At 33.5% G+C, this 25,595-nt stretch overlaps 6 protein-coding genes across 7 annotated transcripts in view; 4 read left to right on the forward strand and 2 right to left on the reverse strand.

The window, feature by feature from the left end:
• Nucleotides 1-252: 252 nt before the first annotated feature.
• LOC111459243 (RNA-binding protein NOB1-like) lies at nucleotides 253-3,099 on the forward strand. The gene is made up of 5 exons (XM_023102044.1): nucleotides 253-647; nucleotides 913-2,011; nucleotides 2,309-2,477; nucleotides 2,556-2,675; nucleotides 2,805-3,099. The coding sequence occupies exons 1-5, from the start codon at nucleotides 329-331 to the stop codon at nucleotides 2,955-2,957; spliced, it is 1,860 nt and encodes a 619-aa protein (XP_022957812.1). The 5' UTR covers nucleotides 253-328; the 3' UTR covers nucleotides 2,958-3,099.
• Nucleotides 3,100-3,208: 109 nt separating this feature from the next.
• LOC111459242 (probable LRR receptor-like serine/threonine-protein kinase At1g63430) lies at nucleotides 3,209-7,225 on the reverse strand. The gene is made up of 13 exons (XM_023102043.1): nucleotides 6,745-7,225; nucleotides 6,218-6,356; nucleotides 6,071-6,142; nucleotides 5,829-5,972; nucleotides 5,613-5,753; nucleotides 5,396-5,512; nucleotides 5,264-5,328; nucleotides 4,880-5,101; nucleotides 4,526-4,731; nucleotides 4,317-4,449; nucleotides 4,079-4,236; nucleotides 3,727-3,942; nucleotides 3,209-3,651 (listed from the first exon to the last, which is right to left on the reverse strand). Exons 1-13 carry the CDS (start codon nucleotides 6,830-6,832, stop codon nucleotides 3,409-3,411), a joined length of 1,944 nt encoding a protein of 647 aa, XP_022957811.1. The 5' UTR covers nucleotides 6,833-7,225; the 3' UTR covers nucleotides 3,209-3,408.
• Nucleotides 7,226-14,325: 7,100 nt separating this feature from the next.
• LOC111459635 (protein LURP-one-related 4-like) lies at nucleotides 14,326-15,220 on the forward strand. The gene is made up of 3 exons (XM_023102631.1): nucleotides 14,326-14,632; nucleotides 14,737-14,952; nucleotides 15,075-15,220. The coding sequence occupies exons 1-3, from the start codon at nucleotides 14,387-14,389 to the stop codon at nucleotides 15,207-15,209; spliced, it is 597 nt and encodes a 198-aa protein (XP_022958399.1). The 5' UTR covers nucleotides 14,326-14,386; the 3' UTR covers nucleotides 15,210-15,220.
• A 2,608-nt stretch (nucleotides 15,221-17,828) lies between these two features.
• Nucleotides 17,829-19,501, forward strand: LOC111459401 (protein LURP-one-related 4-like). The gene is made up of 3 exons (XM_023102286.1): nucleotides 17,829-18,736; nucleotides 18,826-19,056; nucleotides 19,353-19,501. Exons 1-3 carry the CDS (start codon nucleotides 18,431-18,433, stop codon nucleotides 19,488-19,490), a joined length of 675 nt encoding a protein of 224 aa, XP_022958054.1. The 5' UTR covers nucleotides 17,829-18,430; the 3' UTR covers nucleotides 19,491-19,501.
• LOC111459402 (remorin-like) overlaps nucleotides 18,828-25,595 on the forward strand; it is a 15,502-nt gene continuing 8,734 nt past the window's right edge. Inside the window, exon 1 of the mRNA XM_023102287.1 lies at nucleotides 18,828-18,833. The gene's annotated coding sequence lies outside the window, so the exon portion shown is untranslated. The remainder of the gene's footprint in view (nucleotides 18,834-25,595) is intronic.
• On the reverse strand, nucleotides 19,986-25,315 carry LOC111459400 (myosin-11-like). Of its 2 annotated transcripts, none has more exons than XM_023102285.1 (10): nucleotides 25,180-25,315; nucleotides 24,890-25,044; nucleotides 24,298-24,498; nucleotides 24,088-24,210; nucleotides 23,899-23,936; nucleotides 23,701-23,809; nucleotides 21,384-23,534; nucleotides 21,059-21,190; nucleotides 20,641-20,753; nucleotides 19,986-20,512 (listed from the first exon to the last, which is right to left on the reverse strand). In XM_023102285.1, exons 2-10 carry the CDS (start codon nucleotides 24,965-24,967, stop codon nucleotides 20,269-20,271), a joined length of 3,189 nt encoding a protein of 1,062 aa, XP_022958053.1. In that variant the 5' UTR covers nucleotides 24,968-25,044; nucleotides 25,180-25,315; the 3' UTR covers nucleotides 19,986-20,268. The 2 variants fall into 2 exon arrangements, with proteins under 2 accessions (XP_022958053.1, XP_022958052.1); XM_023102284.1 differs by having other exon boundaries at nucleotides 21,059-21,196.

Consider the following 25,595-nt stretch of genomic DNA (forward strand, 5'->3'; position numbering starts at 1 on the left):
GAAAAATTTTGTTATAAAATATTTAAAATTTTGAAAGAAGATAATAAATTTAAGATTTTTATTTTTTAATTAAATAATACGCTTTAACCCGAGCAATATTTCAACCAAAATAACGTGAATTATCGGGAATTATTTTGTATAATATAAAAAAATATTCGCCTAGTTTGCCTTTGCATATTAAGTTCAATACGACGACGTTTAAACCTTCGCCACGTAATTGGAGACTGATCCAATTTTTCTTTTAGGGTTTTAGGGTTTCAGTCAGTATTAAGCCCCAATCCCCTGTTTTCAAGCTTTCGCGTTCGTTCTCCCTCTACTTCTTGCAGCCATGGAGAGCCCTTATCCGGCTTCATGCTGGAGCAATGTCGTCAAATCTCAACCTGCTCCGAAGCCTCAGCATCAGACTCCTACCTCCACCGTCCAAGTATTCGCCGACAGCTGCAAGTCCAGTCAAGGCGTTGCTGTTGCTGTTGTTGATGCCAACGCCATCATTCAAGGGGGAGAAAAGCTCTCCACCTGCGCGGACAAATTTGTTTCCGTTCCTGAGGTTTTGGATGAGGTTCGCGATCCCGTCTCTCGCCACAGACTCGCCTTCGTCCCCTTCACTCTCGAATCCATGGATCCCTCCCCCGAAGCTCTCAATAAAGGTAGACTGTTGAATTATGGTCCCTGTCTGTTTCTACGCGTTAATTGTGTTGTTAGTTTGAAGTTTAAACGGTTGTTGTTTCTAAGGACCGCTCTGATGTAAGGTTTAAGCGGAACTTCTGTTAGAGTGAGTTTGGGATGGTTTTTTTAGAGTCGTGTTTCCGAAGTGAAAGCCTTTTTGAAATAACAATGATTTAGCGATACCACTATATCAGTGTGCATTCCTTTTTTCTACCTTTCTTATGTATTTTCTGTTGAATCTTACAGTAATCAAGTTTGCAAGGGCAACTGGTGACTTACAGACCCTTTCAGATGTTGATATTAAACTTATTGCCCTCACTTACACGTTGGAGACTCAGATCCATGGGACCAAACATCTCCGTGAGTGTCCTCCCCCTGTCCACATGGTTAATACAAAGAGGTTACCTGAGAAAGACTTGCCTGGGTGGGGCTCTAACGTTCCTAATCTGGAAGAGTGGGAAGCATTAGAGCAAGATGCTGATGCTCCGCTTGATACCACATCAAAGATCCTTCCTTTGCAGGATTTAAACCTGAACATAGTCCCTTCAGATGGCCAATCCGAAGATCTTTCATTAGAGCACAAGGATGAGCATAACTCTGAGCATCCAGATGAAACTGAGAGTGGTTCAAGAAGATCAAGGAGATATCCTCCAAAGAAAAAGGAAATTAATATCGAAGGGAAGAAAATGGTGGCTGATGGAATTGATGCATCTCAGGGACAATATGATGACAATGAGGGTGATTGGACACCTGCTGTCAGTCGAAGTACTCAGAGAAGATATCTTAGGAGGAAAGCCCGGCGTGAATATTATGAGGCCTTAGCTGAAAAGGACAGTCAGCAAGATGTTGAAACCACAGATGGTGATGTCCTAGTGGAAAATAACAGATCAGGTCAATCACAGGATCAAATCTCGGAACCAATTACCGGAAATGGGAATGACTGTCAGATAGCAGAAGGGACAAACAACAATGAAAACCTCTCTGAAATTTTGAATCAGATGAGATTGGAAGAAGATTCATTAAATGCTTTTCACATGGAAGGGCTTGACGCTTCGAAAAAAGAAGAATTGGACATAAGTGAGGTGGAGAATATTGTAGCTGCTGAGGGTATCAACGATACAGCGAAGGATGAGATGGAACATTTAGAATACTCGAGTCAGACTAATGAAAGTGTAGACACATCAAATATAGATGATATTAGCAGTGATCAGAGTTGGATGCTGAGATCCTTGTCTGAATCAAGCGTAGCTTGTGTAACTGGTGACTTTGCAATGCAGAATGTCCTTTTGCAAATGGGTTTACGTTTGTTGGCTCCAGGAGGAATGCAGATCCGCCAACTGCATAGGTATGTATATTTAGTGGTGATTTGCTATTATGTGATCTTTAAAAGTTTGTTAACTCACCAATTACGAATCGTTTTTATAATCAAATTCGATCATCCAAAAGTCGCAACTAAATGATTCACCTTTTTGACAACCTTCTTTCCAGTCGGTGGTTTGGTTGTGTTCATTTTATAGCTCTAGCCAACTTTCTGGTCCGAGTCAGTATAAATTTCCTTGTAATGTTGATTGAGTAGTTTGAGATGAAGCCATGCAATGTAGTGATGAATTATGTCCTCAAATCTTCATGATGTGTCGTTCAGGTGGATTTTGAAATGTCACGCCTGCTACAATGTCACAGCTGAAATTGGAAAGATCTTTTGTCCCAAGTGTGGAAACGGTGGAACTTTGCGCAAGGTAGCTGTTACAGTTGGCGAGAACGGAGTTGTGTTAGCTTCCCGTAAGCCAAGGATTACTCTGCGTGGCACAAAGGTAGTTTCTCTGATTGTATTGTCCATCAGAAGAATAATTAATTTCATTTTCAAATGTGCCTTTTCCTTTTATGTACAGTTTTCACTTCCTCTACCCCAAGGTGGAAGGGATGCCATCACCAAGAATCTTGTTTTACGTGAAGATCAACTACCGCAGAAGTTTCTTCATCCCAAGACCAAGAAGAAAGTCAATAAACAGGTTATTTCCAATCCAAGTTGCCTCACATTTATCTTTAACCAGTCTGTTGTTTTGGTTTATTTATGATCGGAATTCGTGAAGTTTTCAACTCACCTTCATGACCTTGTAATCTCCATTTTTCATTCTCAGGGAGACGATTTCTTTGCCGTGGATGATTTCTTCAGCCATCATAACACTGATAAGAGAGCTCCTTTGCAGCCTCCCGTAAGGCAAGCTTTGGCAGTTTTTAGCGGGAAGAGAAATCCAAACGATAACCATTACTCTCGGTCTCATCATAAATAGACTATTGTTCATGCATTTGATTTTCAATGCTGCTTTCAGAGTTTCCAATTTTGATGAATATCTTATGTGATTGAGTATAGTTAATGTATTCAAATTAAAGAGCTTACAATGAGTGCAATTTTGCCCTGAATTTTCATCAAAATACCTGTCCGGACTGATTTTATTTATTTCCTCTTAGACATCTGCAATTAAGGTAGAAACGTTCAAACGATGGAAAGCTGAGGTATGTTAAGCGCAAGGAAAACAGAAACGGCAGAGAACAAATTTGTTAAAACTTCATTGTTGATCTATGATTAAATGACACTGATCAAAGATTGATATTGGCGTACTTTATGATTCTAGAAGTTATACAGCCTGACCTAGGATTGAATATTTACAAGGAATTTAGAAGGGGAAAGGGAGTGCTACAACTTTTGTGTATATCAAACTGTATATGTACCACCCTTCACTTCTATGAGAGGGCAAACTCCGCCCATGCCAAAGCAGATGCCTTGAACTCAATGGCAACGGAGGTGTCAATTCTTGTTTCTAACATGCTGCAGAGTTCCTTCATCGATAGAGGTTTCGTGGGCTGCTGATGGATGCAGCGGCTCACCACCTCACATACTACCTCGAGGTCTTCGTATCTAAAATGCTTCAGCTCGGGATCGACAATGTAAGACATCACTTCTGGCATTTCGATATAGTCCTTGGCCTACATCACAAAGGCTTTCAGTTAGTTCCAAGGGGTCATTTTCAAATGTTGTATAATACACACATGATTTCTTACCCAATCTACCAAGTTCCCTTTGTCCTTGCAGTACAGGGGTCGCCCGCTGATTATTTCGAGTAGAAGAACGCCAAAAGCATAGATGTTACCCTGCACATCCAGATGTCGTGCTTCTAGCGAGTTCGGAAGAATACAGATTGCACCTTGGCTGCCAATAGTACCCGAGTTCTTTTCCGATCGTGAAAGAATCGTCTTCCAACTTTCAAAGTCTATCAACTGATTCAATAGAACTTTCGTGTCAACATACTAAACAAACTCAAGTACCAAACGCTCAATTCGATTACCTTTTACGTCTCCATGTTAATCTTTCAGTTCTAGACAGAAAAATGTAAAGATTGACTTAGAGATTTACCTTAGGGAAAAAATCATCTGTAAGATATACAGCATTGGAATTCAACTCAGAGATGGTGAACGGAGGTTGGAGTTCTGTATGAAGATACTTAAGTCCACGAGCGATGCCTAAAATAATCTTCATTCGTCTCGTCCAAGACAACTGACAGGCTTCTCCAACTGCAGTCATCGACGACGGTAAATAACACGAACATATGAAAAGAACCATGAAAATTTGGGACAAGAAAATGCTAGCTTACAATGTAGATGCTCATATAATGTGCCATTTGATGCATACTCAAAAACTATCATCCTTGTAAATGGACTACTCTCTCTGCAATATCCCAGTAATCTTCCTGTATTCTCGTGGTTGATTCGAGCCAAATCTGCCACCTAAATCATTATTTCCGATGAAACCTCAACTCGAAAATCATCAACTAACCTTGTCATTGATAAATCAAAACAATACCTCTGTCTGAAAATAGAGTTCAAGGTATCCTGTCCATTGCTCTTCTTTCATGCTCATCGAGATAACCGCGATCTCGGATCCAGTTTTCATCGTGCCCTTGTATACCAAACTGTCTGGAGATGAACCAATTATGTTGCTGAAGTCTTCACAAGCTAGCTCAAGCTCTTGTCGACTAAATCTCGTTACATCCTTCAAAATCTCAGGATCTGCACAAGAAACCGAAGAAAAAAATTCTGAATCGACGAATAACGCGTTAATCCACAGATGCGCATCATATGATTATAAAGCACAGTACTTCCTACATTCACTTTTGTTTCTAGGCACTATGATAAGGAAAAGACGAGGGATACAAACCTATATATACTGGAGAGTAGTACTTTCTACTTCCAATTTTCTTCCAGGGCAATACGATGGATGATTTTCGATTGAATTTCTGAACTGCAGTGAGAACAACAACCAGGAAGAGAGAACCCACCAAAGTTCCTGTTACTATCTCAAGGGCCAAAAGCCAGATAGGTTTCGATGTCGCTTGGTGAGGGCTCCGCCTGTTGCTACCTGGATGGCTCTTGGTCTTGACTGGTTGTTAAGAAACAATATAAGGATTTCAATCAGAACTAGTTACATAAGATGCTAGAAAGCATAAGTTTTCCCTTCTCAAAGTTCTCAAGCATTAAGAACCAGATGCTCATTTTCCCTTCAGTATCAAGCAACTACGAAATTACAAGGAATGTCACGTACCACATTGCGATGAAGGACGCTGCTTCGGGCTATTGTTTTGAAGGCAATTCCTTTGGAAACTTGACCTGCAGGGAGTAGATTAGAGAAGGAACTGAACTATCAACGTAGAACAAAAAAAGACCGAGCACGTACCTTGGAAGATACCCGAAACACTTGGGTATTCTCCCAACAAAGAAGTTGTATGAAAAGTCAGCAACTCTTAGCTGAGATGAGCCACAGAATCCATTCAAGTTCATGTTTGACACATACCTAAAACATTAGTAGAACATAAGACAAACTTCCGGGAATTTGGGAGAGAAGGGCTAAAAACAAGTCCTTGAGAGAACTGAATGCAACAATTTCCACTCACATTCCAGTATGATTTAAATGGCCAAAAGCAGCAGCAACAGTTCCTTCCAGCTTATTTCTATCCACCCTTAGTTCTTCAAGGTATCTCAAATTTCCAAGTTCAGAAGGCAGCTTACCAGTCAACCCATTAGACTGGAGGTTTCTGCCATCACAGCAAAGGAATCAACAAAAAAGAATACCATTTATGTAAGACTCTGAGGAAGAGAATTTGCCTTACATTTTCATAACTTTGGTTAAATTCCCAAACTCTGGAGGAATTGGACCTGTGAGTTGATTCATCCCTATGTCCAACACTCTAAGGTTCTTCAAGTAGCCCAACTCCTTGGGCACTGTACCAACCAGCTTATTCCCATGCAAAATTCTACACCCCATCATATAACATAGCATGACAATGATTGACATGAAAATAAAAAGCTTCAAAACAATCAGATTTTTCAGTGGAGGTGGAAAATGACTTACAGTTCTTCCAAGTAGCTGAGTTGACCCAAATCTCGTGGAAGAAACCCTTTTATGGATGCGTGTGAAATGTTACTGTAAAAGAAGGATTCCAAATGAAAAGCCTGTGATGTTTCATAGACAAATTGGTCGAGAAGAAGCATGTCTTACATCTTTATGACATGGTCCCGAGTGGGAGAACATGAAATGCCAGACCATAAGCAAGGATCTGCATAGGGGCTGTTCCAGTTGGAGAGGATTTGAAATGGATCTTCAAATATTTCTAACTTGAAGGCCATGAGAGCCGAGACTAAACAAACCCAACAAAGAAATTCTCAGTCAGAGCAGATTCATTCAAACTACAAGTTTGAAACATTCATAGAATTGCTTAAAAGATCTGGAACATTAAGCCTAAACCCAAATCCAAATTTACCTTGAGATAATTCTACCCAACTCCAAAAGTTACTGTGAATGAGAAGGAAAACGAAGTTTCTCATCCAAAACATTTAGGGAAACAAGAATGGTGGGAACAAGAGAGCCCACTTCAGAATATCTAAAACATTGCCAAATCTTGCCAGAACAACAGAAACAAGAGATTGTACTACAAATGTCTCCAAAATTACCAGTTTCTTGAGGAAACAAAGGACCGAGTTCATTAAAAATAACATAAAAAAGAAACAAGATCTAAGAAAGCATACCTTCATTAGAAGAAAAAGAATCACAACTCCAAAAGAAAACCCCCAAAATCAAAGAGAGAAGCAGAACAACAGAAGCAAAGGACTCCATCTTGTTGTCTCAGTTCCCACAAGAAAATCAAGTTAAAGGGGCAGTTCACATTCAGGATAGAATCGGTGAAAAAGGAAAGCCCAACAGAGTAGAAGATTTGGGGTTGTATGAAGAGAGGAAGAAGAAGCAATAACTCCAGTTCAGTGGGGGCTGGTAGTGGTACAGGTACAGAGAGCAAAGGGGGGAAATTAAATGAGATGGGCAGTTAATCCATGGCTTCAATTTTCAAAAGTTCCCAATGGAGAAGCAGATGAAGAAAATAAAGAGATTGATGGAAAACCCAGAAATGGGAATACAAAAAGGGGAGAGCCCAGAAGGGAAGAAATGAAGAAATGAGGAAATGAAGAGAAAAGGGAGAGTAAAGAAATGGGTAGAAGAAAGAGTGACAGATAGATGGGAACAGAGAATGTTCCGTTTCCTTTCATTTTTTAGCGCTTAAACTTTGTGGATTTAGGATTTTTCTGATTTTAATTATTATTATTATTTTCTTTTTTTATTGAAGTGCCAATGATTTCAAATCAAACCCTAATGGGGAATAGATATCGATTTTATTGAGCGGTTTTTTAAATTTAAATAATAATTTTATTTTTTTTCTCCTGTTATATATAAATATAAACTAAATTATTATTTTCATGAAACTTCACCCATTAAATAAAGTTTTTTTTTTTTTTCAATTCAAGTTTAAATATATAAAAGTAAAAATAATAAAGACCCATTTTGTTTTTTTATTAAAAAAATTATAAATAAAAAATAATCCATGAGTTTAAGAAATAATATAAAAAAAAAACAGAAAAACAAATTCCTTTGGTCTATTTTGAAAATTTTAAAAAATATTTAATAAATTTTAAAACTTAATTTTGCACGTAAACATTAAGCTTTGTCTTAGGTTTTTTATTCTATTTAATATTCTTTAAAAAAAATAGATTTCATTGGTAATCATTTTGTTTTTTTGGAAATTGTTTGATTCTCTAATTATTTATTTTCTCCAAATTCTGAACTTTTTATTTATTATTATTATTTTTTTTTTTTGAAAAATTTTCTTACGTGGACAATCATGGAAGAGACCAACCACGCTCCACGGACGCTTTTTTCATGGGCAGTTCGCACGGGTTAGTTAAAAACATGGCCCCACTCCCAAATTCACTACAATTTTATGTGTTAAATTAATATAAATATGTTGAATTTTCTACTTCCTCTAAAAAAAATTAATTTAAAAAATTCTCAAAGTTTAATAATATATTTCAACTTTTAAAATAGATTTGAAAAATACTCTTTAAATTCTCAAAATTTTCATGAACACCTTTTAAATTTTTAGAATTTTTAAAAATAATAATAAACTTTCAAAAAATAACATTAAAAAAACAAAGATAATTTATAAAATATCCATAGATTGTGTTACTCATCTATGGATGGTATAAAAAATTTATCCCTAAAATGTCAAAGGATATTAATTCTACCTTTAAACTTTTCTAGATTTTTTTTTTATATTATAGTAAGAGTAGTTTTTAATTTTTTTTAATTGAAAAGTATTAATAAAAATGTTTAAAATTTAATCATATTTTTTCATTGTACAAGTATTTGTTAATTTTTTTTTTCTTTAGAGTTTATTAATATTATTTAGAAACTTGGAGAGTTTGGTTATTTTTATTAATTCAACCTTAATTTTGTCAATATTATTGTTGCTATTTTGAGATTTACGGTCCAGGTCATCACTCCTTCCATCAATCATGAACGGCGACAGCGTCTTGCTATTTGTGGGTCTTGTTCGACCGTGTTTCTCTTCAAAATATCGCGATAATATGAAAATTCGAAACATTCAAAATCTAGAAGAAAAAAAAAAACAGCGAAACTGAAAAAGTTGATGGCAGCGGCGGCTACCGTTCGAGTCTTCGTCAAAATTCACCTCACCTTTTCTTTATTTTTTATTTTATATTTCAATGGGAATTAAACATTTTACATTTTTTTTTCAACCATTTAATTATTTCACATAACTAATTAAAATTTCTCAAATCATATTAATTTAGGATTAACAAAGTACCAAAATGGAAAGCAAAAAAAAAAAAAACAATCTGCATTTAATAATTATTCCATATTATATTAAAATAAGAGATTTGAATAACTAATCTCCTAAAACGTGTAATTTTTTTTTTTCTATTTATACGTATTGTTTTGTTAGGTTTAAATAATTTTCTTTTTAAAGGCCATAATTTTGAAAACCAAAAATAAAAATTCCATGCATTTAAATTAATAAAAAGGAACCATGTGAAAATTGGCCCAAAAATTAGTTATAAAATAGACTAGAAGCGCGTATGCTTTTATTCATGCACATGGGAGTAATATTCTCAATATTAAAAAAAAAAAAAAAAACCATAATAATTATTTAATTTATTTTAATCCTTTTTTTTATTGTGCAAGTTGCAATTTAATTTAATTTTTAGGGAGAGAGAAAAAAAAAGTCTGTGGTTTGGTAGAGAAACAAGACTTGTAAGTATGCGAGTCATCTCAACTAATACAATGTTTTTTAGTTTCATTAAATTTGGGGAAAATTGAAAGTTTAATCAATTAATTAATTTAATTTATAATATGAATATATTACCAAATTTTGTCTCTTATAAAAATAAAAATATATAAAAGGGAAGTCTAATCAATGTAGCACCGCTTCTAGAGACATTTAAGGTCCACTTTTTGGTGTAATAAATTGGTGCATTAAATATTTTGTCTTCCCACATCCTCCAAACTTTGTCCTTTTTTATCTCTAAACTCATTTAATTTTTTCATTCTCTTTTTTTTTTTTTAATTTAAAAACTTCCATTAATATTATTCCATTGTAGAATCTATTAACTTCATTAAATTTTACCCTTCATTAATTTTAGAGATTTGAGGGAATATAATCAATTTAATTTCTTATGGATATTTATATAACAATTACTAGGGAGCTGCATATTTACCCTACTTTTTTTTATTTTATTTTATAATAGAGGTAAATATAATAACTCCGTGTTATCTCTTTTTTTTTTTAGATTTATTTTTCCTCGAATCATATCATGCCACATCTAGAACAACCTCTTGTGTATGGGCCACAAATAATGTAGGCCCATGGGCCTAAGGCCTTTTAAATTCCTTGTCCGAGATAATGAGATCACATGGCCCATTGGACCATGCTCTCATTGCAGCGCAGCCCAACAAAAGCTTTTTCCTTTTTATTTTTTCAAATAAAAATATTGGTGAGTGCTACAATGTTTAGTTTTAAAGTTTTAAAATATTATTTAAAGATGGTTGAATTTGGATAAACATTTACAAAATTAGATTATAAATTTTTTTAACTAAAAAAAAAAAGAAAGAAAACAACATCATAACCATTTATATAAAGAAAAAATGAAACCAATGGCAGAAAGGTGGGGTTGGCAATTGGTTATTGACTCATTATTTAATTTTAAAATTTTGAATTTAAATATTGGAAACTGACACAACATTGGGGAATAAGGATGAATCAGCATATAGTAATGGCTAAGAATCCCTTGAAAAAGGGTACTAAACCCCACTTCTTAATCATACTTAAAACCCTTTAATTACCACTTTCTTATGTCACTTTCATACATCGTCTTTTATCTTATAGTATTTCCCTTCACTACTTTCTCCTTTCTTTTTTTTTTTAATTTTTTATTTTATTGCTAGTCTATTTCGATTTTATACGTGTCATTAATTTTATTGTTCCACGTGTTTTGACCTCGATATGTCATATTAATTCACTCTAGGGCGAGAGAGCTTTTAATGTCTCTAAGTAGTTTCATATACACCTTCCTTCCACGAACCATTTGATTATTATTTTTTATTAGACTTTCTTTAATATTATTTTTTTTAGCTCGATAGTATGGAAGTTCAGAGGATTTAGACTCAGACCTCTGACGTCTAAACAAAAAAATACATATTGATTAGAGTTGAGTTCCTCAGTTTATTCATTTATATTATAATTCTTTTTAATTAGTCGTATTTACTAAATTTTAAATTTTAGAAAGGGATTTATTTATAAAAAATTAAATAATTCAAAAGATAACTCTTAAAATATAAATAAACTTTTTAACTTAGACAAAATGACAAAATTTAGGTACATAGAGAAGGGTTGAACTATACAATTAACAATTTATGGTTGGTTTCTGAAAGTTCACGAGTTACGTTTATCTATTTATCGATATTTTATTTCTTTTGCCCTTCTTCTTCAAATAAATTTTACCGTTTGATCTCGTTGGCAACAACACTTAATATATGACTTAAAAAAGAAAAAAAAAAAAAAAAAAAAAAACTCTGGACAACGTCCTAAATATAAACCACATAAAATATTGAAAAAATAATAATAAAATAGACATTGAATCTTCGTGAAATATCTGAATTATATGATCGATTTGAAGATCCCTGTCACACTTATGTACAATTTCACATTCAAAACTGAGAAAAATATTATAATTTAGAAATTCATTTCATATAACTAACTAAAATAATATAAATTTATATTATTCCTGAACCCTTTTCCACGTGGGTTCCCTTTCTACCAATATATATATATATAATTTGAAGGACAGAGGGAGCATGTGTGATCCACATTAATATTTGAATATATATAAAAATATTTAAATATCAGACATTTTTAATTTAATATAAAAAAAAATAGTGATTTTATAATAATTTGTGGAAAAATGGAAGACATAATGATAAATGGAAAAGGTTGAGCATATGAGACCACATAAGTTGGGAAATAAATGGACAAAACATGCCCCGTAGGGTCAATTTTGTTCCTAGAAAATAACCCCACAAATTTATTTTATTTTAAATAATGAAATCATATATTTTGCTAAAAATATTAATTATGCTATGACAAATTAACTTTTTTAATATATGCATAAGGTCAAATTCATATCATTAAAATTGTGTCGACTAATATTTTATTTAATTCAAATTTGATTGAGAAACCACCACCAAATTGTAGTGCTCCAAAGTTGCATAATTAATTATTTAATTTCATTTGGGAAAAAAAAATTATGATGTCTTAATACACTCATATGTTGACCCTACAAGACACTATAAGTCAACTATGGATTTTTTCGAGGCATTAACACCGCGTTTGGCTACCACATTATTTACCCAAAAATAATAATAATTGATTTATCCACTTTTTAAAAAATTCATTTTATGTGACATTATATATTTATAAATTACAAAATCTAAATGGTGGAATAAATTATTATAAATTTAAATGGCTTAATATTAAATTTATGGTTTTCAACCCAAGTAATGAATAAAAAAAATAGCCCACTTATGGACTGATTGCTAAAACAATAATAAAAAATTATTTAGTAAATAAAAATATCCCGTTTATGGGTTAATTGCTAAAATAATTTATTTACTATAAAAAGGTAAGGTCGTATTTTGGTGGGTTTGACCAAAAGGCGAGTAATGGATGAAACCCATAATTAAAAAAGATGCAAACTTTTTAAAGGATTAGTTTGAAAATAAGGGAGGAAATGGAGAAAATAGGTGAGAGTGTTAGAGGTATGAGACTAATCTCCCATTTGTTTAAAGCATAGGGATGCAGATTTAATTGGGTGGAGGGTTTGTTTAGTTAAATTAATGGCATTAACTGTCATTAGCATGTAGAATGGGACCAAGATAATATTACTTAATATAGCACCAACATTGTTAGGCCATGCCATTACACCCCATTAATTAAGATATTAAAGATAATAATATGGCTAACTAACCCTACTTTTGCATCTCATTTTGCCTCCCACTAACACCATATTCATATATATATATATAAATTTAGTGACATCTTCCTCGCTCTTCTCCCTCGTTTAATTAACACTTTCATCATATTCTTAATACACAATTAATTTAGTGTTTGATTGCCCACCGCTAGTCGATACTGTCCTCTTTGAGCTTCCCTTTTGCTCTCCTCCCAAACCGATGTGGAATCTCACAATCCACCCCCTCCAGGGCCCAACGTCCTCATTCGCACTTGTTCCCTTCCCCAATCGATGTGGAACCCCTCCAATTCACTCCCTTTTGGGGTCCAACATCCTTGTTGGCACACCACTTCGTGTCCACCCTCTCCTCACTGGCCCATCGTTCAGTGAATGATGTTCCTTGAAATTTTTAAATCCAACCAATATAAGATCTCACATCCATTGTTTAATTAAAATTAATATTTTTTAGTTTACCATTGGACTTTTCTAATTGTTACGAGTAAGTACTTAAAAATTACGAATTTGAATTTTCCTACCATTTAAGCTTGAATTTGGTAGGGCTATTGTTTACATCAACTTTGATTTGTCATCTTTAATTTTATTATTGATATTTAATTCATTTAATTTATTAATTTATATAATTTATGGTATATACTAAATTTAGTTATCATCTAATATTAAATCTAATGACTCAATCTAAAACTACGGTCGAAATAGAATTTTATGTTAAATAAAAATCACCATGACAATAATCTAAAACGATACGAGCTCGACTAAGACACTTATTCAGATTAAATTTAGAAGAACAATATATTAAACACGTTGACTTTTTATCTAATATTCTAATAAAATTTATACTCAAGCAGTAGTATTACTAGCTTTGAGAGCCCATAGAAATTTTAAAATATAGGATAAATTTGGAGTTATATAATGTTTTTTTTTTCTTTCAGTTTTTAGGTCATAATTAATAATGGACTGATTACGTTGGTTCCTGTTATAAATAAGTATAGTTTTAATGTAACCAAAGATTAATACCCACATGAATATCAGCTAACACGACCATGAAGTGGCCTAATAAAATTTTATTATTATTATTATTTTATAATGAAAGAAGGACTTGGAAGCTGACAAAATTGAAACCTTTAAATTAAAAATAAAAAATAATAAAAATGGGAATGATGAAAAACCCATAAAGAGAAATATAGTATAATATTAATTAAAAAATTAAAAAAGCTTAACCTTCTCATTTAAAATAATAGTATTGAGAACCGAGTCCATTACACTTTAAATTTCTATTTACGCTAAAGAATACTACCAATACACTGTATCTTCGATCTCAATTAAAATGTTAGAGGTTCAAATATTTATCTAATAAATAATTTAAAATAAAAACATTTTTCATTTGCTAATTAGGACTATATATATTTAAAAAATGATAGCTTTTTAAGAGTAAAATTAAAATTAAAATTAAAACATAAGAAGGTTGAAGTGGGCACCTATTTGATAGATAAAAAGACAACATTTTCCTTGTACTAAGACAACATTCTAATCCCCACAAATAAATATTAATTATTATTTTATTATTTAATTATTATTTTATTCTGTCTGTCATTCCATACCTTTCTCGTTTGTTATCATCATTTTGTTTTTTTTTTTTTTTTAATTTTAAAAAAAATACATCATTATAAAAATGCAAAATAAATACAATTTCTCAAAAAAAAATGAAAATAAAAATAAAAAATCCGCCCTATAAATTCCGTCTTTCCTATTCTGCCTTCTTCATCAAACTTTCAAGCTCTCTCTCTCTCCCATTTCAATGGCAAAAGTGTACCCTCAAACAGCGCAGTCGCCGTCGTCGTCGTCGTCGTCTTCATCGCTTTGTTACGAAACAGAAACCTTCACGATTTGGATGAAATCTCTTATTTACCACACAAATGGCTGCACCGTCTACGATTCCAATGGCGACATCGTCTACAGAGTCGATAACTACAACAGAAAATGTCGTCGCGAAGTTTTTCTCATGGATCTCAGAGGCAACGTCCTCTTCACCATCAGAAAAATGGTGAGCCAAAAAATGGCGGTTTCTCTGATTTATTTCGTTCTGATTTCGATGCTAAATCCTTGAGTACCGTTCGATTAATTGTAGTTCTGGATTAACTTGTGCAGAAATTTTCGATTCTCGGAGGATGGGAGGGATATCGATGGATCGATTCGGAGAGAAGTACAAGCCCTAGTTTCCGAGTGAAGAAATTGTACAGATCAGGATCGAGGAATCAATCGGTCTGTGAAATTACTGTAGGATTTGAGAGATTTTCGTTGGTGAAAATGGATGGAAAATTGGCTTTCAGAATAATGAACATCAATGGAGAAGTAGTTGCAGAGGTTAGTAGTGACTGTGGAAAATGAATCGAATCGAATCTCATTTCCTTTGGTTTTCTCGGCTGATTTTCCGTCGTGCCAAACAGATTCTAACAGTTTGAAATTGTTTTTGGTGTGTTTTTCAGGCGAAAAGAAAAGTTTCTTCGAATGGAATTCTATTGGGAGATGATGTGTTGAGTTTAAACGCAAATTCTCAGATTGAAAGATCTCTGGTTATGGCATTGGTTTCGGTTTATGGCTTAATCCGTCGCCAAATGTAAAATTATATACACAATTTGGTTTTTATTTTATTTTATATTATTTTCCTCTGTCTCCTTTGAGGATTCCCCGATGTGTATACAACTTACAGATTTTGGTTTCTATGTGAACGATTAATGTAGAAATTACAAAGGAATACATTAATAATTTCATTCATTAATTCATGTTATCTCTCTATATTTTTATTATATTATATTATATTTTATATATATATATATATTAAAAAACCACAAGACTTTTAGGTAAATTTGTGACTTATTTACTTTTTTTTTTTTAATTCAAATAATTCTGACAGTTTTATAACTCCTTCATAAATAGTTCATACTCATAAATAATCTCTGTGATTATTTAGGAGAGATTTTATCAAATTATAACAATTTGATTTAATTTTTAAAATTAGAAGAAATAAATTCTCGTTTTTGTTAATATTATATAAGTTAAAATTTAAATTTATTAAAAAGAAAGTTATCCTTAACTAAAAAAAATTAAAAAATAGAAAGAATGTTATCCAAAGGGTAATTTTAAGCCAACAATTTTTGTTTTAATTAATTTGTGATATGATATACTCATTTTCGTGGTCATAATTAATTAGTTTGTGGTAATTTTAGATCTCATTTAGTTACAATTTCATTCGTTATAGTTAAATTCATTTACTTTTTTTTTTTTAAGTAAATAATAAAATAAACTGAACAAAGCAGTTACTAGACATTGAAATAAAAATCAAAATGTTTATAAATAAATTTACATGGGAGTGAAATTTTAATATATATATTTTGTGGAAAAGAGTATATTTTAACTTAAATGAAATATATTGAGATTAACTATTTAACTATTATTTAATTCATTGAAAACCTCAATATATTACTAACACGTTTTTCTATAGGTGAATTACGACTTTCTAAAATAAATAAAATAATAATAATTAATTGTTTTGAAAGAAAAATCAATTAACACAACATATTAAGATAATTTTAAAATTTTAATATATTTTAACCTCGGGAAATGATATTATACAAAATATATATAATTCATAAATTTTCTCCGTCCAAAATGTCTGCCATTATTATTATATAGTTTTAATATTTTACATGAGCGTATATATATATATATAAATATATAAATAAAGCAATTAATGTCATTATATTAGCCTTAGACAAATTTAAGGTTCTAAATTCAAAATTAATTTGAAATTGTCTAATTCAAAATAGGTGAGATATATTAAAAAAAAAACTTATTTATTATCGACCTTCAAATAAAATTATATTTTAATATACTAAATTTATAAAATTTCAACTGTGAATATTTTATTCTACTAATAATTTTATATCTTTAAATATCATAGTTTAAAGCACTATTTAATAAAAATAAAAAAATGGAAGCTTCATGTTTGATTAAACTTAAACATCATAACATAACATGAGAACATATAGAAGTGACAATCCTATCATCAAACCAATTAAAATTAATTTAAATTAGAAAAAAAAAAATCAATAAAAATCGTAAGTCCTATCAATATTTCATTATATTATACATATAAAAAAACATAACTTCAACGTGACAATCATGATGCCAATTGCCAACACACATATTCCGAATCCCTAATAACTTTGATTATTAGTTTGATGGTTTAGGGTTATCCAACTCAATAATTCCTCTTTTAAAATTGAGTCATTTTTAATATGCAAAATTTTGGTGAGATTGTTTAATTCTCCGTTCCCTAGTTATCATGTCGACTAATTAGACAAAATTAATAGTCTTGATTTTTTTTTTATTAGAATAAGATAATCACTTTAATTAAAAGTAACGATATGACTAAAGTAAAACAAGAGGCATCGAGTTGTTTTTAGAAGACTTAAGAACGAGAAAGATGAAAAAAGAGAACTCTTCCTTCCTCGTAAAAGCAAAAGCTTTAAAACACGCGTGTATGTTAACCTTTTTCTTCTCTAAGTCCAAACAATCTAGGTTGTCTTTTTTACTTCATTATGAGAAATTGATTTTTATTGTTTTTTAGTCGCACCCTAATTTGATGACTTTTTTGGGTAACTAAGATGTGACGAAACAAATGAGGTATGGGTTTTGGGTTTTGGGTTTTGGAGGTCAATCATTTTATCAATGTGAAAACTATAAACTTAGATATTGGCCAAAGCCTCAAGCAACTTTGGTAGAATTTGTATTAAATATTTTATTTGGTAAAGTTTTGAATTTTAATTTTATACATTGAAAATACTTGTGGTTGTGGCTTCAAGCCCAGAATATAGAAAGAATGGGTGTTTTGGTTCTCTTGGCATATTGGAATTTTGAGGATTATGTTTCTTATAATAATTCTCAATCGAATGTGATGGAGTTTATGGAAATTTAGATAAATAGAATTCCTTACATACACAAAATTTCATGAAAATACAAATTTTGAGGCGTAATTCAATTTATTAAAATATATGCCATTAACAGAATTAAGTTATTTTACAAGATGTTAGAAAGTATTTATTGTTATTATTATTAGATTTGAATAAAATAAATCACAATATAAAAATAGATGTAATAATAACAGTCAATTAAGTTCTGCATTTCCAATAATAATGTAATGGACAAATTCAATACCCACCAAATTATAATCATGGCAACAAACCTAAAGGCAAACAAGTCATGGTCAATTAGAGCTTTTCCATGTGATTAAAATACCAAACTCAAGATATTTAGGAGTCCTACTATATACCAAACTCAAGATATTTAGGAGTTCTATAGTAATTTAAAAGTCAAATCAATGCATTTTAACAAATAAATAATTAAAGTTCAACCAGTAATGATACTTCCTATCCTAATTATTGTTCTAAGTTCTAAATTGAAATAGACAGCATGGCCAAAATTCATTACTCTATTCTGAAAGAAAAATAAAATAAGAGGATATTCTTCACAAAAATTATAACATATAATAGTAATAATAATACAATTGGAGGATGTAATCCGGATATTAATTAAGAAAAGAAAGTCGAGAACCTCAACTAGTTCGAAAATCAAATCTTCCAGCCTACATCGAAATCATATCATAAAATTTAAGAAAAAAAAACAGAACTATATGTCCTCATGCATGATTAACACGTTGAATCCCATTAAAGGAAAAAAGAAAAAAACAAAGCTAATCAACTCAATCCCACGAATATCTTCTCCTATTTTTAAGTTCCGACTTGAAAGTTTCACACACAAATTAAGAGATTGCTGAAGGATCATGGAGGCCCAAAAAGTATTTGGGAGAGGAGACAGAATCTTCTCTCCCAAATGGCTAAAGGTTTCATTTTCTGCGGTTTCTGTCTTTGATGGTGAAGCAGCCTGTTTTCCTTGCATGACAGCTGATTTAAAGGCAGAGACTTTCACTGTATGGATGAAGTCCCTGATCATGCAAGGAAATGGCCTTACTGTTTTCAATGAAAATGGTCAGGTTGCTTATCGCATAGACAATTATGATGAGAAGAGAAGCAGGGAAGTCTTTTTGATGGATCTCAGAGGGAAACTTCTCTTTACGGTGCGTCGAAAGGTGGGTTTCCATGAACAAGGACTGAACATTACTGTGTACATTTCAAGCATTGTTTTTCCTCATTGATTCGTTTTGGTTTCCTTTGGCAGAGTATTTGGTTTTTATGTGATTGGGAAGGATTTAAGGAGGACGTAAATACAGAGGAAAGAAAACCATTCTTTAGAGCGAAAAAGATTCTCAGAGTTTTCAGTAATAAGTTAAGCTGTGATGTAAAATTATGCGGAGATGAATCTCAGGCAAGTTTGTGCTATAGGTTTGAGGGATTTTGGGGCAAAATAGCATTCAGAATATTAGACAGCCGGGGAGGACTTGTTGCAGAGGTAAGGCTTTTTGTTTCAAACTAAATTGACAAAATTTCATAGTTTTAGGGTTTACCCGTAGGTAACCTTCAACCCATCTTTTTAAACCATTTATTATTTACATGGTAGTTATGGACCATTAGGTCAATTCATGGTAGTTCCTTCCATACACTGCATCGGTATCATATGGTCCATTTGGGGCTTAAACCACAAGATTTAATCGAATTCTATTGGTTTTTCCCACTTGTAGTTGATGCATGACTTTAGTCACGCTCACTTGTTATGAAATGAAGTAAGTAGCAATTGGGTTTGTGCAGGCAAAGAGAAAGCAATCATCTTTAGGAGTTCAATTGGGAGAAGATGTTATGAGTTTGGTCCTATTACAGACTAATTTAGATCATTCCCTTATCATGGCTCTTGTCACTATGTACCTGTTGATTCAACGTAGAATATGATTCATTTGTTTCAACAGAGAGAAAAGGAGACAAACCTGGAACAATGCCTGAAAGACTGACGTGTGTTTGCTTCCCATAGTCAAGCTTGCAAATTGGATCCGAAGTATCCAGCTTCTTGACCAATTTGTCCGTTTGCCCTTCAAATATTTCAAGAGAACTAGAGCAGCCATAGAAAAGTATAGAATGGAATTCTTTTGGTATACCTGTAAAGCGCATTCTTACATGCTTACTTTTACACTAGATGTTATGTCAGTGGATTTCTTATATCAGACAAGGTATGGTTGGTGGTTTCTGGACCACCTCAAGTTGCTTCAGTTATGACGCTGTCAAATGCCACTGCCTGCAACAGACTTAATTACTGGAACTTCCCTGCAAAATAAAAAGGTTTAACCATAGGAGATCTAGTTCTAATTTCACAAAGGCCCCTCTCCCCTTTCCCATCCCAAATTGTTGACCATGGAATAATAAAAGGAAAAAAAGAAAGAAAGAAAAAAAAAAAAAAAAACTCGTGTATTTCATGACAAGCTCGGGAAAATAATTACAGAATTTAAAAATAAATAAAGAAAAGCTCAACAGACCAAAAATATTTGACTCACTCGGACAGATCATGTCCAGATGAGGACATTTCTGGATTCCCGTTGCTTTTGCCTTTTTTTTTTTCTCATCTTTTTTTGGTGGAGGAGGGGGCTATATAATTTACAAACAAATTATTTATTTACTCTAACATAATGTCTTGTGTGGTATCACGCTACTTTTTTTCTGTACTACGAAATAATTACTAGATCTTCTTGTAATTTTTAAGACTACGAAGAGTCATTACAAGCTGTTGTCTTTCACCTTCTACCTCTGCAAACTTGAGACTTATCTCTGAATATCTCTCTTGCATTTCCTTTAGTTCAATTTCCATTAATTTGTTTCTTTCCCTTAATAATTCTAATTCTGTAGAAAAATGGTCATAATTGGTAACGCTGTTGTCAAGTTTGCAGGCTTTCAATTCTGTCTCTGCTGAAATTTTATCATTCCTGCGGAGAATAGAACAAGGAAGAGAATCAGGAATTGATTGTTTCTTTCGTTTAATTGAACAACCAGAATCAGAGAATGAGAAAGAAAAAAAAATTGAAGAGAGATTATTATCTGTCTTTGAACATACCTCCCAACTGATATGAGGTTCCCATATTCTACGGATGAAGAAGAGTTTGTGTTTTGGCCTTGGTTAACTACTGTATCCTCGGTCTTTTTCATGTTGCTTCGACACCTATTTACCTGCTTCCAAATCAACCATGAGATGTTATTACGACATACAAATATATGCAACTTCAAAGAAAATTATGAGTAACCTTGAGATCCAGATATTTCTACGGAAACAAGCATGCATGAGAAAGACTGCCGAACACGAGAAATCCAGACACCAAAAAAGTAAATGGTGAAATCAATGTCAATATTATCCACAATTACCTCTGTAATCAGTTAAGTGTGTGTTTTAAATGTTAATGAAAAGGAAAACGTTACTTTTGACACACCAATTGCGGTTAGAATCTGCATTTCTTAAAATAATGCATATTTCCTACCTCTTGATATGTGCTAGTAGGAACAGCGTCTTCCAATTTGCACTCCAACTCTTCAATTGTGTGCTGAAAATCCATCGCCTTCTCTGAAATTCTACTTGCTAGAGTTTCTATGGCGTCTTCTTTCAAGCTCACCTGTCTCTGGAACGGGAAATAGGATCCACGAATTGAGTAACATAATTGAAAATTAAATCGACCATTTACAGAAACTTCCAAAACAAAATGTCGATGCTTGGCTTGGAAACATAAGCGATCATGCATTCATGCGAAAATTTTCATTTGACACTGCGTCTTTTGATTTTAATGTAAGAGGGGGTCTCGAGGATACCTCAAGCAACTCAATTTTCTCCATAAGAGCTGCGACTTCCTTTGGGCTACTTTCTGGAGCAGACTTATTTTCTGTAAAAGCTCCATTTCCATCACAGGCTGATTTGTGTTCCTCGCTGTACCAGAGCATGTCGACACCGTTGAACTCTTTCACCTTCTTTAGGTCATCATTTAATTGAGAGACCAGATGTCTAAGTTTATCTTTCTCTATCTCCCCTTCGACCAAGGAATGTTTTAAGTCATTGAAGTGATCTCTGAGCACCTCCAATTCTGTTTGTAGACATCCCATTGATACCTCATATTCATCCTTCCGATGCCTTATTCTATTTAACTCGTTTTGAAACTTCTCGCCTTCTTTTATAAGCAAAGCAATGGTTAATACCAGCTCATTTCTTTCCATGTTTTTGTTCTGGATCCAGCTCTCGCTTTCCTTGAGTGACCTATTCTCTGTTGTGAGCCTTTCAATTTCAAACTTGAGCGAGAAAATCTCCCTACAGAGAGATTCGCAAACCTCTTTTTGAGTGTCCTGTTTGTCAAGGAGCTTGGACTTTGTATGAAGTTCTAACAACATCTGTTCAATCTGACTTGTTTGCAACTCTACCACGTTTGAGAGTTCACAGAGCTTTACTTCATACTCGTTCTTAACGGATTGAAGCTCTTTACTAGTAGACGCAAGTTTTTCATCTAATTGAATTTTCTGCAGTTGCAGCTCGATAGATTCTGCCACTGCTTTAGCAGCTACCTTCTCATTTGCATCAAATATCGAGGCTATCTGCATTGAAAGCCTCTTGAGTTCCTCTTGGAGCCTCTCAGCTGTATCAGCATTTCTCCACCTTGTCTTTCTCAAGTCCTCCTCTGCTAGGATGGCTCTTTGCTCCTGCTCAATTTTGGCACGTGTCATTCCTTCTAGATCAGCCACAAACTTTTCAGCTTGCTGCTCCAGTTCTTCCTCCAAGGACTGGATATGGGCTTCAAGTTCTTTTATGGTGCTCAAAGAACCAGAGAAGTCTTGGGACCGCTGCTTAAGCTCCCTCTCCAAGTGGTCTATGTGCGTTTCCAGCTCTACTATGGTAGCGGAAGGCGTGCATTCTTCATTCATGTCGAGTTTCTCTTCCAGTTCACACTGCTCTAGTTTATATGACATGCCATGATTTTCCTGTTTCAGTATTTCATAGTCGAGTGCTAGTTGTTCCATATGCATTTCTAATTCATCCTTTTCTCTCTTGTAGAATTCTACTTCACTATATAGGTCAATAACCTTTTGTTCCAGAAGATATGTTTCATTTGCATTACTATGCTGCTTAACAAGTTTTTCTAATGCCTTCTGCTCCTCATCATCCTCAGATTCACACTTCGAGATAGAATTATAAAACTCTTCAGCATTCTCAGAAAATCTTGATCTGTCATAGAGATGGACGTTTTCACCTTTTTTCTGCTTTAACATTTCCTCTAGGTTTCGCATTGCAAGAATCAATTCATCATTAGATTCCTGGGTCTTCTGGAGTTGTAGTCGAAGATTGACATTTAATTCCTTCTCCTGGTTTAGTTCTTCCTTCATTTCTTCCAGAAGAGCCGCAGTTTTCTTATCCTCCAATTCCACGCTGGTTTTGGATTTCTCTTTGAGTCTCTCGCACTCCACCCTGAGTGAATCTCTTTCCTCTTTCAAAATGACAATTTCTTTGGACAGATCCTGACCCCTTTTACTTTCTTTGACAATTTGTTTTCGAAGCGTCTGTAGTTCCAATTCTGAAACTTCTGCCTGTCTGGAAGAACCAACAAGCTCAGCCTTGAGCTTTTCAATCTCAATATCTGCATCTCTTTCAGACCTCGTAACTAATCCAGACCTTTCTCTGGGAGGCATATCATCTGATGGTTCATCTATGCTCACTCCATGATCGGAACCAAGGGACCACATTGATTGTGATCTCTGATTCTCTTTATCAGTGGTTGTTGAAAGGAATGTCACTGATTTCTGCGGAAGTGAAGATAAACTAACAGGCTGAAGATGGTTATTCTTTCTCGCTCTATGTTCTCGTGGAGTATCAAATCCAGAGCTGCTCTCAGAGCTTGACAATGTAATATCAGATCCACTTGATGCTCTACAGTTACCGTTCAGTTCGAAATCATGACGGTTCTTGCCAATCTGCTCATCCTATTAACACAAAGAATAGGAAAGAATTATAGCGACAATAGCTGTGGAAAAACTCAATTGATTAGTCCATAAGTTAAAAGCTAGTCTAGAAAACTGGCCATGAAATCTCTGAAAAACAGTAAAAGAGAGAAGGTGCTTAGTATGCTAGTTAGAAATGGAGCCTTACTTCAGTACAATTGTTTTTATTGCATTCATCTATTTCACTATTGCTCAAGAATGATTTCAAGTTCGTTTCCTGGGATCTAACGCTGGCATCATCAAAATCCTCCACCTCTCTGTAAAATATCAGTCGAACATTAGCAAAATAACCTCTTGAATGTTTGCAACTACTAAAGGAATAATACTCGAAACCATAGATTCACACCTTGGCTCAATTTTAGACTGCAACCTCTGTATCAAAACCTATGAAATGACAGAAGCAAAAGTTTAATTAACACTGATGATGAAACTTCAGAGCTCAACGGAGTCCTAATGTTCCAATTCAAAGACTAGACTCCTAGTTAAAAATGATAGATTCACACAGAATTTCAAATTAAAAGTTGAAAATACTCACGTGTAAAACTGCATCAGAAGTTGAGTTCTTTAGGGGAAGCGAAATGGAAGAAGGTTTTGTGGCATCCGCATAATCAGCTAAGTTGATAGAAACCTCCCCAAACACCTTAGATTTTGCCCGTCCCTACATGGATACCCCAATTAAACTGCAAATGTAGTGTACATTATAATTGACAACAAAATAAATAGAAGGTAGACCTTCCATACATACCGTCGAGACGAGGAAATAATAGATTTTCTCATTGATCTTCCCAGATTTTGTGTCCCGCACGAACTTGACTGTTTCATAAACTGGTTTTTCCCATTTGCAATATCCATCACAAACTATGCCTTTATCCAGTCTTGCTGTTGCCTTTCCCACATCTCCAGGAACGATGGATAACGTCAATGCATCCACCACTGAGTGTGACACCTGAAATCAATTACATTTACAATCTTCATAATCCAGTCCAGCCAAACAATCTTGCTCTGTTTGCAGTGAAGAAAACAACAAACAAAGAGGTTCACGGGCACGCATGTATTAATCCATTTCTATCCTGTCCGTTGAAATCGACAGAAAAGTCTCAAATCCATTAATACTCTAATTTATCAGCTCCAAGTGGAGGACATCAACGACTCAGACACTGCTCTCATTTCCAGCTAACTTCAAGTAATGCTCCAAACTCCATAACACAAACTCAATCTAAAACCAGCTATATGTAATTGAACACCGGAAAAGAAACTTCCAAAATCAAGGTCAATGTCCAGGCCAAAAGCGAAATCATAAAAAAAAACAAAACAAAAATCAATAATCTCAAACATACCTTAGTGACATGAAACTGCAACTTAAACTCCGCCTTCACCTTATTCTTCTCACTCCTCCATCTCCCTGACTTGAACATCTCCACCTATCTCCGGCACAGCTTGCGCCGGCGACCAGTTCAGAGCAGATGTTCAAGCTGCGACCGGAACCTCATTTCTGCAGCAGAGTGAGCCGTTAAAGAGCAACAACAACAAAGCGATTAACAGTGTAGATAAAACTGCAAGGGAGCGGGAATCGGAGAAGGAGATAAATTATAATGAAATTTCACATTAGAAAAGCTTAAGAATGAACCTGCAACTCAACAAAGATGGAAGATGACCATGACACGGAGGAATTTGGGAGATCTGAGGGATTCTCTTACTGTCCTCTTTCAGGAAAAAAAAAATGGATAGAAAAATTAAAGTGCAAAAAAATATTTTATTTTTAAATTTATATTCATTTATTTTAAGTTTGTTTTCTCTTGGAATTGAACAAAAACACAGAGAGATGCGTAAAATAGCAAAAATAATTGGTGGTCTGACAGTTCTGCCCCTGAGCATTTCAAACTTTTCTGTGACATTTTACTTTTATGCCACGTGTCATCCAGCTAGGAAAATATTGAAGGGTGAGGTGTTCTCTTTTATTATTAAATATACAATTCATAATTTCTTTTATTGGCCAACAATTTTATTTAAAAAAAAAAAAAAAAAAAAAAAATGCTTCTTCTG

Source organism: Cucurbita moschata, unplaced genomic scaffold (assembly GCF_002738365.1).
Source record: "Cucurbita moschata cultivar Rifu unplaced genomic scaffold, Cmos_1.0 Cmo_Scf00022, whole genome shotgun sequence".
Taxonomy (NCBI): domain Eukaryota; kingdom Viridiplantae; phylum Streptophyta; class Magnoliopsida; order Cucurbitales; family Cucurbitaceae; genus Cucurbita; species Cucurbita moschata.

Bases quoted from the DNA above. Each gene is read 5' to 3' on its own strand.
- LOC111459243 (XM_023102044.1), top strand. From the start codon at position 329: ATGGAGAGCCCTTATCCGGCTTCATGCTGGAGCAATGTCGTCAAATCT. The intron at 2,012-2,308 runs GTATGTATATTT...TGTGTCGTTCAG, and splicing joins CAGATCCGCCAACTGCATAG to GTGGATTTTGAAATGTCACG. The intron at 2,676-2,804 runs GTTATTTCCAAT...TTTCATTCTCAG, and splicing joins AGAAGAAAGTCAATAAACAG to GGAGACGATTTCTTTGCCGT.
- LOC111459242 (XM_023102043.1), bottom strand. From the start codon at position 6,832: ATGGAGTCCTTTGCTTCTGTTGTTCTGCTTCTCTCTTTGATTTTGGGG. The intron at 4,732-4,879 runs GTTTGTATCCCT...TTTCTTGTGCAG, and splicing joins CTACTCTCCAGTATATATAG to ATCCTGAGATTTTGAAGGAT. The intron at 4,237-4,316 runs GTAAGCTAGCAT...CGATGACTGCAG, and splicing joins ATTATATGAGCATCTACATT to TTGGAGAAGCCTGTCAGTTG.
- LOC111459635 (XM_023102631.1), top strand. From the start codon at position 14,387: ATGGCAAAAGTGTACCCTCAAACAGCGCAGTCGCCGTCGTCGTCGTCG. The intron at 14,633-14,736 runs GTGAGCCAAAAA...TAACTTGTGCAG, and splicing joins TCTTCACCATCAGAAAAATG to AAATTTTCGATTCTCGGAGG. The intron at 14,953-15,074 runs GTTAGTAGTGAC...TGTGTTTTTCAG, and splicing joins ATGGAGAAGTAGTTGCAGAG to GCGAAAAGAAAAGTTTCTTC.
- LOC111459401 (XM_023102286.1), top strand. From the start codon at position 18,431: ATGGAGGCCCAAAAAGTATTTGGGAGAGGAGACAGAATCTTCTCTCCC. The intron at 18,737-18,825 runs GTGGGTTTCCAT...TTCCTTTGGCAG, and splicing joins TCTTTACGGTGCGTCGAAAG to AGTATTTGGTTTTTATGTGA. The intron at 19,057-19,352 runs GTAAGGCTTTTT...GGGTTTGTGCAG, and splicing joins GGGGAGGACTTGTTGCAGAG to GCAAAGAGAAAGCAATCATC.
- LOC111459400 (XM_023102284.1), bottom strand. From the start codon at position 24,967: ATGTTCAAGTCAGGGAGATGGAGGAGTGAGAAGAATAAGGTGAAGGCG. The intron at 24,499-24,889 runs GTATGTTTGAGA...AATTGATTTCAG, and splicing joins TGCAGTTTCATGTCACTAAG to GTGTCACACTCAGTGGTGGA. The intron at 23,937-24,087 runs GTGAGTATTTTC...GTCATTTCATAG, and splicing joins CTTCTGATGCAGTTTTACAC to GTTTTGATACAGAGGTTGCA.